Source organism: Parambassis ranga, chromosome 10 (assembly GCF_900634625.1).
Source record: "Parambassis ranga chromosome 10, fParRan2.1, whole genome shotgun sequence".
NCBI lineage: Eukaryota > Metazoa > Chordata > Actinopteri > Ambassidae > Parambassis > Parambassis ranga.
Window position 1 is genome coordinate 6,884,149 of NC_041031.1, and position 17,026 is coordinate 6,901,174.

Here is a 17,026-nt window from a genome sequence, read left to right on the forward strand (position 1 = left end):
GCGGTGAGGAAACAAGCCGTGGTAGAAATAGCATGACCCAATGGCGTCACTCTGTTTTGCATTATCATAGAGTATGCTGCTGTTTGCCTTGCCGTGTGATTAATTCATGTGTGTATCATTAATGCAGGAATGTCCAGGGGCAAAGACAAAAGCTCGGTCAATGTGAAATGAAACACAGGAGCAGGCTGGTAAAAACTGCACACATATGCACAAGCTCACACACGGACAGAATCTTGGAGCTAAAAACACTGTGTGACTTATCAGATGCCCTTGTTTTGCGAAGTAGTGCTCTGTTTAAACCAACAGAAACAATGATAGTTGACCCTCTGAGAGGGAAGGCAGCCACAGGGCCGGTTTAATATGTAGATGAGGTGTGGGACTGCTGCATGCTGTAGGATTTAGACGCAAAACACTTCTCTCTCTCTCTCTCTTTATCTATTAAATTCACTCTGTTTTTCTCCTTTTCTCTTTATTTTCTATTTTTCTGTATTAATGTGTTTTTTTTGTTTGTTTTTTTTTTACTGTGGGCTGCACTCACTTCCTCATTCTCTTTCTCGCTTAGTCCTGAGCTCCCTCCTTTTCTCTATCAATTTAATCCGCTCTCCTTCTCTGCCTCTCTCTCTCTCTCTCTCTCTCTCTCTCTCTCTCTCTCTAGTTGGGGAGACACTGCAATCACTCTGTGCTAAATGCTATGGGAGCCAGAGGTAGAATAACAATGGCATATTCATTCAAGTTATAACACACAACAGTAGGAATAGGGGCTACACAGCCCTGGGATATCTTAGAACCTGACTGCTGCAGCTAGAAAATACAGTTTTGGGAAGTGGCAGATTTGGGTAAAAGTGAAATGCAAGCTACAGTGATTAGAGCATTGGAGTTAAAGGACACTAACACTTATAAGACTCCACCGGCTGAGTAGAGGCAGGGGACCGGTGTGTTTGCTGAGTTAATGGTTTGAGTATGGGCATGCTGACAGTGAGCAATGCTTGATTCACACTGATGAAATAAACTGGGAAACGCTCCTATGCACATTTCCATGTTTCCTGCCATCTCTGTAAATGAGACCAGCACCCAGTGTGTGAAGATATTCATTCACCTAAGCTGCTTATGTGTTAACCAGTAGCCAAGACAGATACTGAACAGCATGAATCCTGGCTGTCCTGGTCTGAGGATGATGGCTGAGCAGAGATGTGCCATGTGCAGTGTATTTACCTCTGGCTGTGGCTCTTTTAAAAAAAAAACACCCTGGCTGCTCTACATGCTAATAACCGCAACTGGTTTAAACCCCACTGCTTCATTCGGCTGCCCAGCACTGCTATCTTTACACCGATGGCGAGCCTTGTGGCTGAAGGGAGCTGATGAACAAATGTGTTGTGTCTGTCTATGTGGGGAGTAGGAGAGACACAGAAGCTGAAAGAATGCAGAGGAGAAGAAAGAAGAAGAGAGGAGAGAGAGAGAGAGAGAGAGAGGCCGACGGGACAAGAGGGAGGAAATGTGGTGGCAGCATGTCAGCTTCTGATAAGGGCATTAGTCTGCCCCCTGTGGGTCAGAGTGAGAGACTGACACTGCAAGCGTTCACCCCACCATGCACGCACACAGACAAGTGCACATACCTCTCTTTGTGGATGTCAGCTTTGCTGTCTGGGACTAGTCACCAAATAAGAGATAAGGCCTGCACATGGCAACCACCAACAACTAAACTCTCAATCACCGAGCTCACTCTGAGCTCCTCTGTCCAAATCAGCACATGAAACAGGCAGTGTTGACATTTTTTCTTTGCCTTTACATACACATACATGCAACTATTTTCAACAAATATGTAAAAAAAAAATAGTCAAGCTGTGAACAGACGGAGTCTGGAGATGTGAGCCAAGGATGTTGGGTCCTGTGGGATCGACGCCTCTTTCATGTTAGACATGGAATCCATCCTAAATGGAGCAAGGTCTTTTATTTACTGAGCTAATTGACTGCAGAAGCACATGTGGAGCCAACTCTAAACAATGCCCCAGATCTTGTATTCATAAGTGTGCGCTTGAAGGACACAAGCTAATTCCCAGCAGCTTACACCGAGGGGAGACTTGGGCAGCAGCAGAGTGTTCAATAGTGCTGTAACACTGCTAGTTAAAATACAAATTATGGATTATTCTTGCCGTGTTGTAAGAATATTATGTGTCGCAGCAAGCTATATCAACATCATGGCACAAGGGTGATTCATCGGTGAGATGGGGGAGGGGTGACAAAAAGATGGAAGAAGAAGTAGAGAAAGAAAAGGAAGGTTCTAATTTGGAGCTCACCAGAGGACACTAGACAAGATCAATGCTGGAGAATCACAGAGGCGCAACATCAAAAAAGAAATGGACAGATATTTCTCTGTGAAGTCTACCACTCATTACCATTGGTAAGAGGGCGCGGGGAGGAGGAAGAGTGTGGGCTGTGGCAGACAGATGACAGGGAACTGGGGGGCTCCAGGCAGAAATCTCCAGAGCCTTTATAAGAGCTGGTTAGTCAGAGCACAATAGCCACGGAAGAAAGTCTGTGAACTGTAACAAGTCAAAGACTATAAAATACCTTACCGTGAGTGAACAGGAGGAGTCTTGGGACAGAATATTCTATTACTGCATAAAGGCAAAGATACAGCTTGTTCTAAAGGCATAAGGGGCACATACACTGAGAATAATAGTCTTCAGATCATCTGTCAAATTGTATCAGAAATCAGCTCCAATCTTTTCTCTTATCTTCTTCTAGGCTCCTTTTCATCCTCTTTTCCCTCTTCTACATCTGAATGAACTCTGGGAGATAGAGGAAATTAAAATCAAACGTCTGCTCTGTGTAGAACCAGTGACATTTGAAAAAGGGGAACACTCTTACACTACATTTGTTTATTGTCCTCCATATCGACAGGCTGTCTGCCTCCAACATCAGACAGCCTGCAGGGGGCAGCTGAGTGTGACTGACAGGACACACCATGTATAGGACTGTGAGGTGAGCATGAGTGGCAAGCCTTTGGCTAGATCTCCTGTGCAACCTGGGGTTGGCCAGGTGAGTAGGCGGGATTGGTGAGCACAGTAGATGAAATATGTCTGCTTCCTGGCAGCACATGCTTTTGTGAATATGCAACTCCCACAAGCTTAATATGGCCTCACAGACTGCAGTGTATAATGCCTCTACGTACTGTACAAGCTGTTCAAGCAGCCTCTCCATATTACAATGTAAAAAGGTTTCAGGATGTGTTTAGTGTCACTGACCAAGGCACAATAAATTACAGCCCTACACTTTGTGAATTTTCATCCAGTGTAGTGTAGAAAAAATGATTAGAGGGAAGGACTCATATTTCCGTGTCCTCTTCTTCACACCCACGCACATTTCCTGGCTTGTGTTTTGCTTCAAACATGCACTACTCCGTGGGTAATGTGTGGACGCTGTGATGAAGTTGATGAATGATGATTAATGATGTTCCCACTTTCTCAACATCATTTTCAATTACTCAGGCCTATTCTTTTGTCCATATTCTTTACTGCTGTGAATTCTGTATTGATATTGTATAAAGAGGAGTCGTTTATATTTTACAGATGCACCTCAATAGCAGTGATGACCTCATCACCACTGTCAAAATGTCAGCCATTGAGCTCCTTCTTGATATTGGGAAAGAGTTAGTAGGATAAGGGAGGACATCAGTTAATTAAAGCTGGTGCTGAATGAATAGGACTCTACATTCTTGGATACATTCTCAGACAGTTTTTGACCATGAAGGTTCAGCATAATTCTACTTTTACATTAGGCCACATTACATTATGAGTTTTTCAAGGTTGGCAGGAACGTTGTTTCAGGTTTCTTAGAAAATTATTTCTCTACAGATTTAGGTTGCCTCAGCTGCTTCTGTCTCCATGATGTTGAGCAGGGCTCTGTGGAGACCGAACCATCTGTTCTTCTTGTTGCTCTTGTTTCTTTAAGAATGTTTAAAAACTACATGCATACAGTGCAATAAATAAGTTAATAGAACACAGTTAAATATGTTATCTCTGATCATTAGGGCCAAGATGACTTGATACATAAGAGAAAAAATCCCTAACCCCAGACTTCCTGTGTGTAGTGATGCCTTATTGATGAGGGAAATCAGTAAAGAGCAGTAAGACTTGCTTCAGCTAACAGGCGAGGCAGAAGAAAGGGAATACAAATGTAGCGCCACAGCAGAGAGGACACAGAGCTGGAATCCACTCATGTCACATAATAAGTGAGTGTAGAACGATTAACCATTTCAAATCAACACTCCAGGCTTAATGTCTGAATTATATGTGCATTACCTCAAATAGCTCGGGCTAAAGCTAGGAGGGACTTTTCTACATTAGAAAAGCTTTAATATGACAGGCGTATTCTGGTTTGAGTTTAAAGTCTACAAGTGCCATTTTCCCCTGTAAGCCAGGGGAAGCCATGCTTACCCTATTAGTCGAGCTATTATTGTCATTTTAATACAAAGATCTCATTTCTCTCATCATAAGTACAAGATAAAAAATGATCTCGGCCTTGTGGCTATGCTATTAGCCACATTTACTGACAATTTCATCAAATTACAGAAACAGAATCCCTTTGATGTAAAGTGGGTAATTGTTGGTCAGTTTGTGGTGAAGGAGTGTGCTGAGCTGCTGCACTAAGGGAATTTATGGTACAAGTACAGAGGATAAAAGACTAAAATGGTTTTCTTACTGGAGAGCTAAGGGACGCACAAACACCTGCATGTTCATCTTCATCAAAAAAAAAATGACAAAATTATAAATTAGTCAGAGCTAGCATCTGTAAAAACAGGGCTGAATTTTAAAACTAATGGTCCAATAGTCCTTGAATGCTTTATGTGTGTGTTAAAAAAATGTATTCAAAGCCTAAAAATGTGATTCTACACATTTTAATTAAAAGTTCACCAAACCATTCGCTATAACAAGATTTCATGAAATACTAAATGATTTTGCAAACCTTCAGGCAAACAAGAAGCCATGAATGACTCACTTTTAAGTGGCAGTCACTTGACAAACATTTTTTTTAAGTTTGTTGCTGATCTGCAGGCATTATACAGTTGATGTGCAGACTAGGCCTGTATAACTGTGTCACACTACACAAAAAGACATATCCATCTCCTTGTAGCCACAATTGTGCTGCTTCCATAGTTGTGCACGACTTTATAATTGGGGATCACAGGGTTAATACGTTTCCAAAGTTACTGGGACTGGTTGTGGTGTTGTCTGGGTGAGAGAGGATTGACAACATGGTGGTGGCATTTAAAATTTACAACATGAAAATCCATGTTTGTGCATAAGTAGTTCTATGCAATAATTAAAAAATATAGTATGTAGAAAAAAACATAAAATGACAATGTGACATGAGAAGCATGAGCTGAGGTCTGTTCAGTCAGAAGAAGTGAACATCTGGGTGCATGCATAATATGGCACTGTGTTACTGTGAGGACTGAAAATCATGTACTTTTGATACATTTTTGTAATAATTTAGGTAATTTAGGCTTTGAGGAGAATTCAGTAGCACAGAATAGACTGTTCCATTTCTAGAACTTTGATGTGTTATGGGCCCCAGCACAAAAGGCTGTTTTTTCCCACAGAGACATTTTGACTTGTTATAGCAAGAAAAGCACAGGTGCAAAAAAACAAAAAACAAAAAAAAAAACATTAATGGTGGCCTTATTCCATTGAAGTGCACACCCCGACAGTGAGTCTGCATACATAATACCACATGGGGACCTGAAACTGGAACACCCTGAATGGACTGCAGCCATCATTACTGGTTTTATTAGTCACACCTGTGCTCTTCCTGCTGTGGCATGGCTGTGGAAAAGACCTTGCAGCACTTTGGCAAAAAAATTGTGAAAACAGGTATTTTTTAAAGTTAATTGCACAGGGTAAATTAAGTTAAAGTCACAAACAATAATCATCATAATGGAATAAAATAATGGTGCCTGGTTAAATTAATCTATAATTTCAAATTGCTGATGGCAGGGTAGGAGAAAAAGGCACAGCCAGCATGCATCCATCAATCTGTCCATGCTAGATAGGCTGCTGGTGGGAATATGATGGGGTGACAGCACACAGTTGGATCCTTGATACAATTATGCATTACTGAAACAAAGCTTTAAGTGATTGTTTCTTTTGTCAAAACATAACGTAGGAATCAGCCGATGCTAAGTAATACTGGGTGGCGAGTACACTTCAGAAAATGTATTTACATATTTATAAAAGAAAGTCAGTAGTTTTGGTGTAATAGAGCTGTACCATAATTATCAACATTATGTGTCTAATATCCAATAATGAATATTTTAACATAACTGAAATGAAAGAAGGAAAGAATGTGTCTGAACACAGGCAAGAGTAGAGTCACTTATTGACTTATAAAATCACCCACGGATGGAGATGATGCTCAGGAGATTTATGGTGCACATATACATGATCTATGTTTGTCATATGCCGTTTTAAGCGACCCAGACTGAAGCATGTGGTAATGATACCATGATAAAGTGTCTTCGTTGAGCTGATCACAGTATTGGCATTTGAAAACGATTCTATTAGCCTCCCACGTGGATCACCACCATTTTTCAAATACTACACTTCTACATAAAGATGTTCAAAGCACACTGTGTCTCACACAGATAGTTCTGGGGTTATCAAAGTGCCTTTTATCAGAATATGATAGTAGTTTCTCTGTGTCCCATGATGATCTCCATGCTGATGTCTGCCAATAATAAAATGGTGAAATAGTGAGAAATACTTGCAGACTGCTTTACTTACTGAGCTGTTTTAACACTACAGTATTCACTGGCTTAGTCAAAGCCTCATTCTTCAAGTATAACCAAAATTGCTGAATGCTGATGTTTGAGTATTGGCAGCCTACAAACATGTAATAGCGGCATTTGTTTGAATGTAAGACTTAAAAGCTGGTAAATTATGAAATGGTGGTTTTCTTTGGACTAATGCCTGTGCAGGACTCAAGCCTCTGGCAACCAGAAAAGGGGAGGATTTAGTGTTTAACATTGTGAAGGAAATTATTCATGACCAAGTATTTTTGTTCATTAGACAACAGAAGAAAGAACATTGTTAACGATAGAGCTTTAGGGTTATCGAAGTCTCTATGATGGCACTCACACATACTGTAATCTGCCTATAATAAAACTAGGCTCTGCTAATAGTACCTGATATTGCAAAATGCCAATCTGTGACTACTGATCACAAATCCATATTAGCCTGTATTTCATGCCTACAGCAGCGGCAGTAAACCTGACGGAGAAAGTCAGCTCTTCACATGCACAGGTTATCCTACCTCGAGGGTTATTGAGTGGAGCTTCAGTGGCCTTCCTGCCCTCTCCGCAGTGACTCTGGTCAAAAGGCAGACACTGCTCTCCCGTTCCAGCTACCACCTCAAGGTTACGAGATGGATCTTTTGGCTGCCCAAGGTTCCTCACACGGTAAACTCGGCGACTGCTGGTGTCAGACACGTAAAGAACCTCCCCCATCGGGTCCATGGCCAGATAATACTTGTGTGCAGGGCTGGTGCTAATAAAAAAAAACAAGAAAGAAAGAAAGATCATTTACAGTTAAGGTAACACAGGTTTGATGTTATTCTATATTACACTGACAGAGAGACTAGCCTAGTTTTGGAGTTAATATTCCTCATTATTTAACAAGACAACACCATCAGTTGAAGAAAAGGTATTTAGAGGCAATCGGGTCATCCCTCTGAATATCATTAGAATGAGAGGCTCCAGGAGTAAACTTGTTCTGTTGCTGAAAAGAGATTAACGTCTTCTAATTTGCATAGTACATATGGCCACAGCCACCTCAACTGAATCATAGTCTTAAATGATAATCTCGTTTTTACCATTGTAGACATTATAGTAATGTAGTTATGAATGCAAATTCAATGACACATACATTCCTTTATAAATGTTTTTTTCTCATCTTAATTGGACCATTAACACTATATAATTATAATAAAATACAAAAATATAACATATATATTTATTAGTAAGTAAGTAAAACATTTATAGTGTTCTACTGTGTCAGGCAAATTTGGGTCCCATTTGGTATAAATTAGTTCATTATTAAAGATTTTGTACTGCAGCCAAATAAAACAATCCAATCCAACATGCATGGGCATGGCATCAACCAATGTTGATAAAACAGACAGCTGTTTTTTTGGCATAACATCTATTTTATCTCAGACATTAAATAGTAATGGTTTTTTGAGAGTTGCATTGTAGCCGAGTCTTTTATTGCAATTAGTGCAATCTACAAACTACACAGCTGGTAGTTTATCCCACTGCTCTTTGTTTTTCAGTTTCATAGGTGTTGTCTCACAATTTCTAAGGTCTTTCTTTCCTTTGGCAGAATTTAAAACTAGACTAACAACAAGCCCAAAATAGTCCCATAACACTGGGCAGTCTGTCTCCCACTGAATGTCTACTGATCTGTCTGTGCCCTGTACAAACTCAAGGCCAGATGCAGAGCCATAACATAACAGGGCTGTCCTTTATGTATCACATAAAGACTACATAAAGCATGGCTTTGAAAGCATTTTTCCTCTGTGAACAAAGGTCTGATTTTATAAAAAAAAAAGCAAAATCTGTTTAATCTGTCCAGATATTTTCCCAGAAGCATCGTGACTCGTCTGTACTTTATCAAACAGCCGTCAGGCGATATTACGTGATCCCCAGTAGCAGCTTCTACTAGCTGAAGCAAACATGCCATGTTGTACCTCTGTCTTTGAGGTCACATTGCATCTGTGTTCCAGGCTTTATAGTTTCTTTTAACACCATTTCAACAATCCTTTCAGTTTGAAGTCATTTTATTCTTTTGTGGCTGTTTTCCTGTGGACCAAGCACCTAATAATATCAGCAGCTGTGGTCACAGAAGCATCGAGCTCATCTCAGCAAACACTGGCTCAGTGAGGACACTTCCCTCCATTTAAACAGGCTGTAAGATTATCAGAGTAAAGACAGGGCACCAAATAAATCTGCTTAGATTAACATTAGATTCCACTTCTTCTGCCTTTTAGAGCTGCCTTTCCAAAGGCATGCAGATTTGTCTATGGTAATTGAATGACGCTTTGATAAAGGTATACACTTTAACTCAAACTGACTTTATACGATAAGATAATAAAGGAGAGGTGATGCCTGTGGCTCTCAGCCTATTTACTCTTGCACACCTGTATAATGCTCAGCGTGAAAACAGCAGAGACCTACAATCCCTCTTTAAACAATGCACACACGTCATGCAGTGATAAGAACCTTTACGTATAGATGTGTGTGCAGACAGGATAAGCCAGAGAAGGATATAAATCCATGCATGTGGTACTAAAAGCTGCATCCTTACAGAATATTTCTGAGATACACGCATGTTGCATTTTGACATGATGCCATGATCAGCATTGTATATTCAATGTTTTTGATTCATCATCTTTCCGTGGAGACTTGCAACTAACTGCAACAGGAAAAAGTGGGGGTGGGGATATCATGCAACAAAGGTTCAAGACCAAAATTAAATCCAGACAATCCACGTGGCTAAATTTAGCCTAAGCTGAATGAGTCATGTGGACACATCATTGTCTATTGTTCCGAGTTTTATAAAAAGGCAGACTAAACGCTGTGTGTGATCACCCAGAAGGCTCTGATATGTACTACATTTTGAATCATGCACTTTATTTATATGAAGCTGTCTTCAGTGTTCAGTATGAGCTTAATTTATCACACTGTGAAAATTGACTTCATTCAGCCTTCATAATGACTGAGCCACGTGCTGTACTTTGTGTAGGTTGAATGCCTACACCGCAGACGTACAGAGACATTATATATAGTCTGCAGTTCATTTGCATAAATTGCATTTATATGTGTATATTTGATATATATATACATAATAAAATATACATTGTCAGCAGAGTCTGGTCTGAGGCTTCCTGTCAGTTACACGTCAAGGCACACACTGTTAAAGGTGGGTAAATAATGTCTTGCAAACAAAATTACAATGTCAAGCAAAATATTTCTATTGTTATATGGTTTCATTTTTACTATATGAAAAAAGTATTTTTGAGTTTGTTTGCTTTGGACAACACAAGGACGCTGCGAGACTATTCTTCCCTCACTAACCCTTCTCTTGAAAGAGAAAACTTCCTTTTGATTTAAGCCCGAACCTTCCCACAACCCAGAAGAAAAGCAACACAGGCAAGGGTGCTGTCAGTCATCTAGTCCATTAAGTGCATAACTGTTTACAGAGCTCAGCACTGAACTGCACATACATAATTTAAACTTGATCCTAAGAGAGTTATTCACTGAGTTTCAAAATGTGCCACTGCTCAGCACAGCATATCATATTTGTTGGACCTCTTGAAGCAACCACAAGCACTGCATGGTAAATATAACTTATTACAAATCACTTCACCTGTCTTTTTTTTCTCAATTAGAGGCTCACAGCTCTGAATGTATTTATCCAGCGGAAGGGAAATGAACAACAATAACAGTCAGAGCACAAACAATCCCATCTAGCTTCCCCTGTTCCCTCCACACATAACAAAACAATGATCAGAGCTGATAGACACAGCGATCTGGCTGTTCCTGGCTGTCTCTCTGAATCGACCGTCTGGGCTCTTAGATAATATTGTGGAGGACTTCCTCCCCTATTTGCCTTACTCCTCACTCAAACTCTTGAAGAGAAAGAATAGAGCGTGGTTTCACGTTGAGTACTTCCCATATTGTCTCCCCTTAGAGAGCACCTTGTTTTTGAAGCCCTGTTGGCTGACAGGCACTTTGCTGGGAGGAATGCATAGTGAAAAGCTTTGAAAGCTGAATCTGGATGAATAATTAATGCATTTGACTTAGGAGAACAATAGTATAGAATAAAAGAGAAACACTAACATGCTGCTAACAGTAAAAAGCTGCTGTGGAGAAAAAAAAAAGGAAGCAGGAACTAAAGGAGAAACCTCCAGGGTAAGGAAAGCGCCTTCACAAGAATCCAGCTCATACAGTGTAGTGTGGGCTTAGTAGAGCAGCTCTTTCCAAGCTCTGTTCCTCATGTACCACCACACACCTGCCTGATTAATTTAACTACTACTTTAATGACACCACCCGCCATCTTGCAAACATGTTGGATCAGATGCTGCTGATGTAAATATAAGGTTTAAATTGCAGAAATAAGTAGCTATAATTGCATAGAACTTATCTGTCATTGGGCATGTGTAAAATCAGGTTTTACCCACTTATAACTAAGTCAATATGTCTCCACACCTAATGGTCAAATAAAGGTCAACTGCCAGTGAAATCCCACAACATCGAGTATATTTGGCTGATATAGTTTGCTGAAAAGACCAAAAACATATATAAACAGAGGCTGGGGTACATCTCCACTGTTGGACCTACTTCATATCTGGATTTTCCACTATTATAACTGAAAAGGTGAAGAAAGTGGAAAAAAGGCTCATAAAATGCTGCAACCACTGGGGGCTGGCTCCAAAAATGAGTAATTTCCCATAGACTCCCATGTTAAAATGGACGAATTCACAGCAGGAATGAACATGTTTACAGCCTGTTACAAAAAAACCATCTGGTATCAAATGATAGGTTCCCTTCTAGTGTCAATTGTATGGGGGGGAATTTTTTTACAACTCACTCGTTTTAATTGTATTCAGACTTAAAATTACGCATAATTATGGGCGTTGCTGCTTGAGTGACAGACAGTTGACGTATCACAGCACGAGTTTCCTGCTTTCACAATCGCCTGCCTCCAAAAACTCCACTCGTGCCCCCCCTCTTTGTCCATATTTGGAGTTTTGGTGGACGTGACGCTGCCAACGTGACGCTGCCAACATGGCGGCGGTCGGAGCGTCCCGGAGCCTCCCACCGAGCCTCAGAACAGCTCTTCAGAATCAAACGGGTGACGTCACGGAGACTCTGTCCATAGTTTTTACTGTCAATGGTCTTAACCTAAACCTTGAACTTGTCCTCTTACTGACCAAGTAAGCTTTAATGTTTAAACTTAACTTTACATAAAAGCAAAAATGAAGAATCATTTTTAAATGTCATGAAGCACTTAAATGGTGGACATGGCACAGAAATGAATGGTGGACATGGCCTGATAACATTAGCCACATGGCCAGATGAGTTGTTCTATCCTCTGGCAATAATGTTGTTGATATCAATGTTGTTGATAATGTGTGGAGGAGAAAATCAACCGACTGGGTCAGGATGTGTGATAAAAACACTGATTATTTCAAACTCTTTAGTTCAACTGTCATTTTTCTGGTGAGGACAAGCTGCGCTTAATGGCTGATACGGATAATTATCCATCCATTTATCCATTTTAGGCATTTAATGGTTTACTTTAATCTAATTTATTATCTTTTTAGGGAGCCATTTATCAAGTTGTTTTAATTTTTCTGCTCACTTGCCAATAATGTCTCACATGCAGGTGGGTCTCAGGTGTTCTAGCTAAATCTTTCAAAATCAAATCATTATTGCTGATTGTTCAAATCATTTCAGCTACTCTACAATCTTCCCACTTATCCCCCGGCGACTGCCTAAGTACCCCGCTGAGGTACAAGCACTCCCAGTTGGGAAACACTGGCTTAGGCTTTACAGTTGAGTTTTACCGCAGTGTGCATGTTTTCAAAGCAAAATTCACCCACACATAACCATAAACACTATTTGCATGGCCAGAAACTTTGGCATGGTAGAGATATGGTATCTTGGAAAATCCTGTGTGTTTTCAAATCCGATAAACCCACTCTTTCTGTCTCACGGAACACACAATCGGCTCAATATAACCTAGGTCAAGCTCACACAAACATCAACACACGCACACACAAACCCTATAACATCTGTCTAATCTTCTGTCAAACATGGTGTATGGAGCTCACACATCCAGGCCCAGGGCCAGGGATGCCGGTGAGGCCATTCCCAGCCTTGGGCTTTCAGTCCGGCTTAGAAAGTGAGTGAACCAATGCATTCTCCAAACAGACTTTCAGTAATCCTTTCAAAAAAATGAAATCCTTGACATTTTGGCTGATTTCCAATTTACAAATGTAATATCGCCTAGTGAAATTTAAATGAGGATTTAATAGATCCGACTGCACTCTGACTATGTGCAGATTTTGTGCCTGTGTGTTTGTGGGGAAGTCAGGTCAAAGCAATTTGCAGCAAACAAACTGAGCTAAAGTGCTGTGAGGCATAATGCAACATGTCTTTTCTCTGGACACATGCTTTTTTGTGCAGGTATACAAAGAAGGTGTTAATCACCAGTTCTCACCTGTGTCTGGTGTCCCGGTTCCTGATAATAAGCCAAAAAAGGAGTGTTTGGGGAAAAAGAGAAAAGAAAGTAAAAATAGTTAATCATCATGCTAACGAGAGTCACTCCGTTTCATAGGATGAAATGAGACAATTTTCACCCAATAAAGTGAGATTAGGGTTGATTTAGATTACTGTATTGTTTCACATTAAATATTAACCTAAACAGGAAGCTTTTTTGGCATTTCCTCCCGGAGGACAGGGAAGTATCAAATACAGACAGTGTGAAACCTCCGTCTGAACCAGAAATATTAGTCAGAGATACAATACTAATAGCAAATGAGAGAGTAAAGTTACATAAGGAGAACACTTTACAGGACAAATGACTGTGCAATCCCATCGAGATTCTACGCTTGAGAAAATACAGAAATAGAGAATGTAGTGCCTGCAGCACAGTAGGAGATATCATCGTCATAATCCACAGAAAAAAAGTATCTTTGTTTCACAGCAAAGTCTTTCAGCTTCCCTCACATCCTAAAGAGGTAGATTAGAGTCTGTGATGTCTGAACCTCACACACACTGCCTCTGCGAGAAGACAAACTTCAGAAAGTATTCTGCTGAGATCAAACAGATCACAGCCACAGATGCGAACCAGAGCTAATGCCATACTAACCCATATCATCCGAGCTAATTTTGTTTTCATTGTACTCAAGTCAGTTCAACACACAAAATCCCACTGCTTCCCAATGTGGGAGATCCCAACTGAGAGTATTCTAGTCTTATCACAAGAATAAGATCATGACTCACTTGAGCTCCAGTATGGTTCTGGTGTATCCATCAGGGTGGACCCTGCGAATGAAGTTAAAGTCTCCCACGTACAGAGAGCCGTCAGGGCCGCTGGCCAGTGCCACGGGGGCGAACAGCATCATGTCACGAGCTGCACCACTGCAGCTTGGACCGCAGGGGACACTTCGGTAGAAACCATTCCCCATCACCGTGCTGATGACAGGGGGCTGCTGTGACAGGAAGACATTCTCTCCATTTCCTTTGTGAAGGATTCCTGGGCAAAGAGGGGGGGGGGTGCATAAATACCTTAAAGGACCTGAAATCACATTTCCTCAGTCAGCACATTGCCACAGGAGATGTAATCCTATATGAACACAACATTTATTTAAATTCGAACACATCAGGTTACTTCATGTGACAAGAGGTGCCATATTTTTTTCCCGTCTGGACTCATCATATCGGATTAAAGGGGAAAGAAGAAGCTACATGCACCAACTGTGGGCTGTATGACATAGCTGAGCTACCTAAACACCTTCGATTAATAGCAATGAGTTACTTTTTTCCTTCTTAAAATTGTAAAACTTTAAATTTAAACAGACAACCATTTAACACATAGGATAAGATAGGACCACTTTTCCTAGTTCATGAACTGCAGCGGACATAGATTTTAAGTTTTCTTAGTTTGGTAGCCAGCCATGAAACACACACCACTGAAGCAGTGTGTGGTACTCACCACTTTGTATGTTAAGGGCATGGTGTTTATCCAGAGACCACCCTCCAAGATTTGAGGGAACCAGTTCAAACCCCTGCATCAAAGCCGTCCTCAGTTCCCAGTGTATCACACTGGGGCATGACTCATACTCATAGCCGACCGATACTGAAATAAAAATACAAACATAAAGTCAGAGGGCAGCTATGGAAAACGTATAATAACCACATGCTGTGTTTAACACCCCGGCACTTTACACACAAGTGCACATACTTTCCCCCCCATCCCTCTACATTGTATTGAGTGGTGAGATAGATGAAAGCCCTGTAGCGAGACCTCATCAGTGTGTGTGTTTGAGAGAGATCAGTGAGGAGTGGAGGCGTAATCAGGAGGAGCCCGTCTTCATGAAGAAGCCCTAGAATTAGCTGCTTGGCCTCTTAGTTGTAATGATACACTGAACAGCTTCCCACTAGAGCTAACAGCAGCTTTTTTTTCTTTTTTTTTGGGGTTGTTTCGCAGGATTAAATATGTTTCATCAGTATTTTACCACCACTTGAAATATGTGCAAAGGCAGCAGGTGACAAAGTGGTAACAGCTCCTTAGCATCTAAACACGCAAACATACTTACACATACTGCATGTCACTTGACAACATGTGACAACACAGCAGAAGTCAACCATTTTCAGCTGTGAAAAACAGTCATTCATTAAACTTGAACTATTAATATGCATTGTACACGTCTAGATGTGGCCCTTTAATACAGCACTTACAACTGAATACATCCACCTTTTATGCATACGGTTCTTTATTTTACTTTTTCTACATTCTATTCTATATTTATTCGATAGCTACTTACTGACAGATTCTACACCAACATAATATTTGCTTATTAAAGATGTCACATTACACAATAGAAATGCTCAACCAGATACTGTTATAATGTTTCTATAGTTGCATTTTTGTTAAATTTTACTGGAATACTACATCAAAAAAGCTCATTTTGTTGGTGAGTAAACTAAAGGAATGATGATCTAGAACAGGTTTAGTGTTCAGTGTTTATTCAGGTTGTGTGACACCTTTAAAGTACACTCAGTCATTTTAGTTTATTATTTGTATAAAAAATTAATTAGCGAAGCTTTAATAACGTATCTTATGATAATATATGCACAGAGTGTAAAGCAATTACATTAGCTTTAAGAATTGTATCCATTTTTCCCATCTAAGTACAGTACCTATGTACTTGAGATAATAATAATATCAGTGGATGATTGCTGTCCTATAATATACCCCAATGTACGTAGCAGTAGGCTGACGTTGACTAATAATCACGCCTGAAAAATCAGCACAGAAGAAAAAGCAATCTCTCGTTTTAAGTGTAATTACCCATTTTAAGGAGGGAGCTAAAATTCTCTGCTATTAGTTGGAAAAACAATATCTGCATTCTACATTAAATGACTTAGAAAATATTAGCAAAGTTTATGGCCTTGTATCCAGTCTTGTGAATACTTAAAGCTGTACTAATTCAAGACAGCTGCATTTTACTGTTTCTGTAGAACAGTATGATGTCACCTTGACAATGACCTTTGAACTTCTGGATGTAAAATATTCTCTATTAGATGTTAATGTGAAACTTGGTCAAATTATAGTAACTTCTTGAGTTACGGCCACTAAAATCAAATTAGTTCCCTCTTAAGCCTGAATGAACATCCCAGTCCCTCAGACCAGGTCGGACAGAAGGACAACCCACAAACACAATGCCTCCGGCCATGGCTGTCGCTGCATAATGAAGATAATGCTTTTCTTTGGAGAGAGGACAGTTTGACACATCTGACACAAAAGCTGTAGAAGAACAGTTGTCGCTGTCAATCAGTGTTGGCACTGATCTCTCTTAACTTGCCTCACTGTAGGCTAACATGCCAGCGAACTGATGGGTGCTCAGGGGAAAGTGGGGAGCAAAGTCAGCATAAATCCAGTGGAGATGGTGGAATACATAAGTGGGAGGTGGGGGGTGCGTTATGCATAAACTCAGGAGATTCCCTTTAACTCAGGAGACTTCCTTTAACACAGAGAGAAACTCTCAACAGACACACAGCAGACTTTCAACTCAGTGGGTACAATCAATAAGGTGATTGGGGGAGGGAGAATAATAGGTAATTTAGGACACTGGGGATTGGGACAGAGAAAAAGAGCCTCCATAAGACAGGACACAATTTCATTTTTTCACCAAGGAACTATCTTTCATTGAAAAAGTCTTTGTTTTAATTTGTGTT

General features: G+C 40.4%; 1 protein-coding gene across 1 annotated transcript in view; it reads right to left on the bottom strand.

Annotated features, from left to right (window-relative positions):
• tenm1 (teneurin transmembrane protein 1) overlaps positions 1-17,026 on the bottom strand; it is a 134,995-nt gene that overhangs the window by 30,333 nt on the left and 87,636 nt on the right. Inside the window, exons 18-21 of the mRNA XM_028415599.1 lie at positions 14,781-14,924; positions 14,069-14,321; positions 13,284-13,304; positions 7,312-7,544 (exon numbers count right to left, since the gene is read on the bottom strand). Coding sequence (XP_028271400.1) covers positions 7,312-7,544; positions 13,284-13,304; positions 14,069-14,321; positions 14,781-14,924 — 651 coding nt within the window. The remainder of the gene's footprint in view (positions 1-7,311; positions 7,545-13,283; positions 13,305-14,068; positions 14,322-14,780; positions 14,925-17,026) is intronic.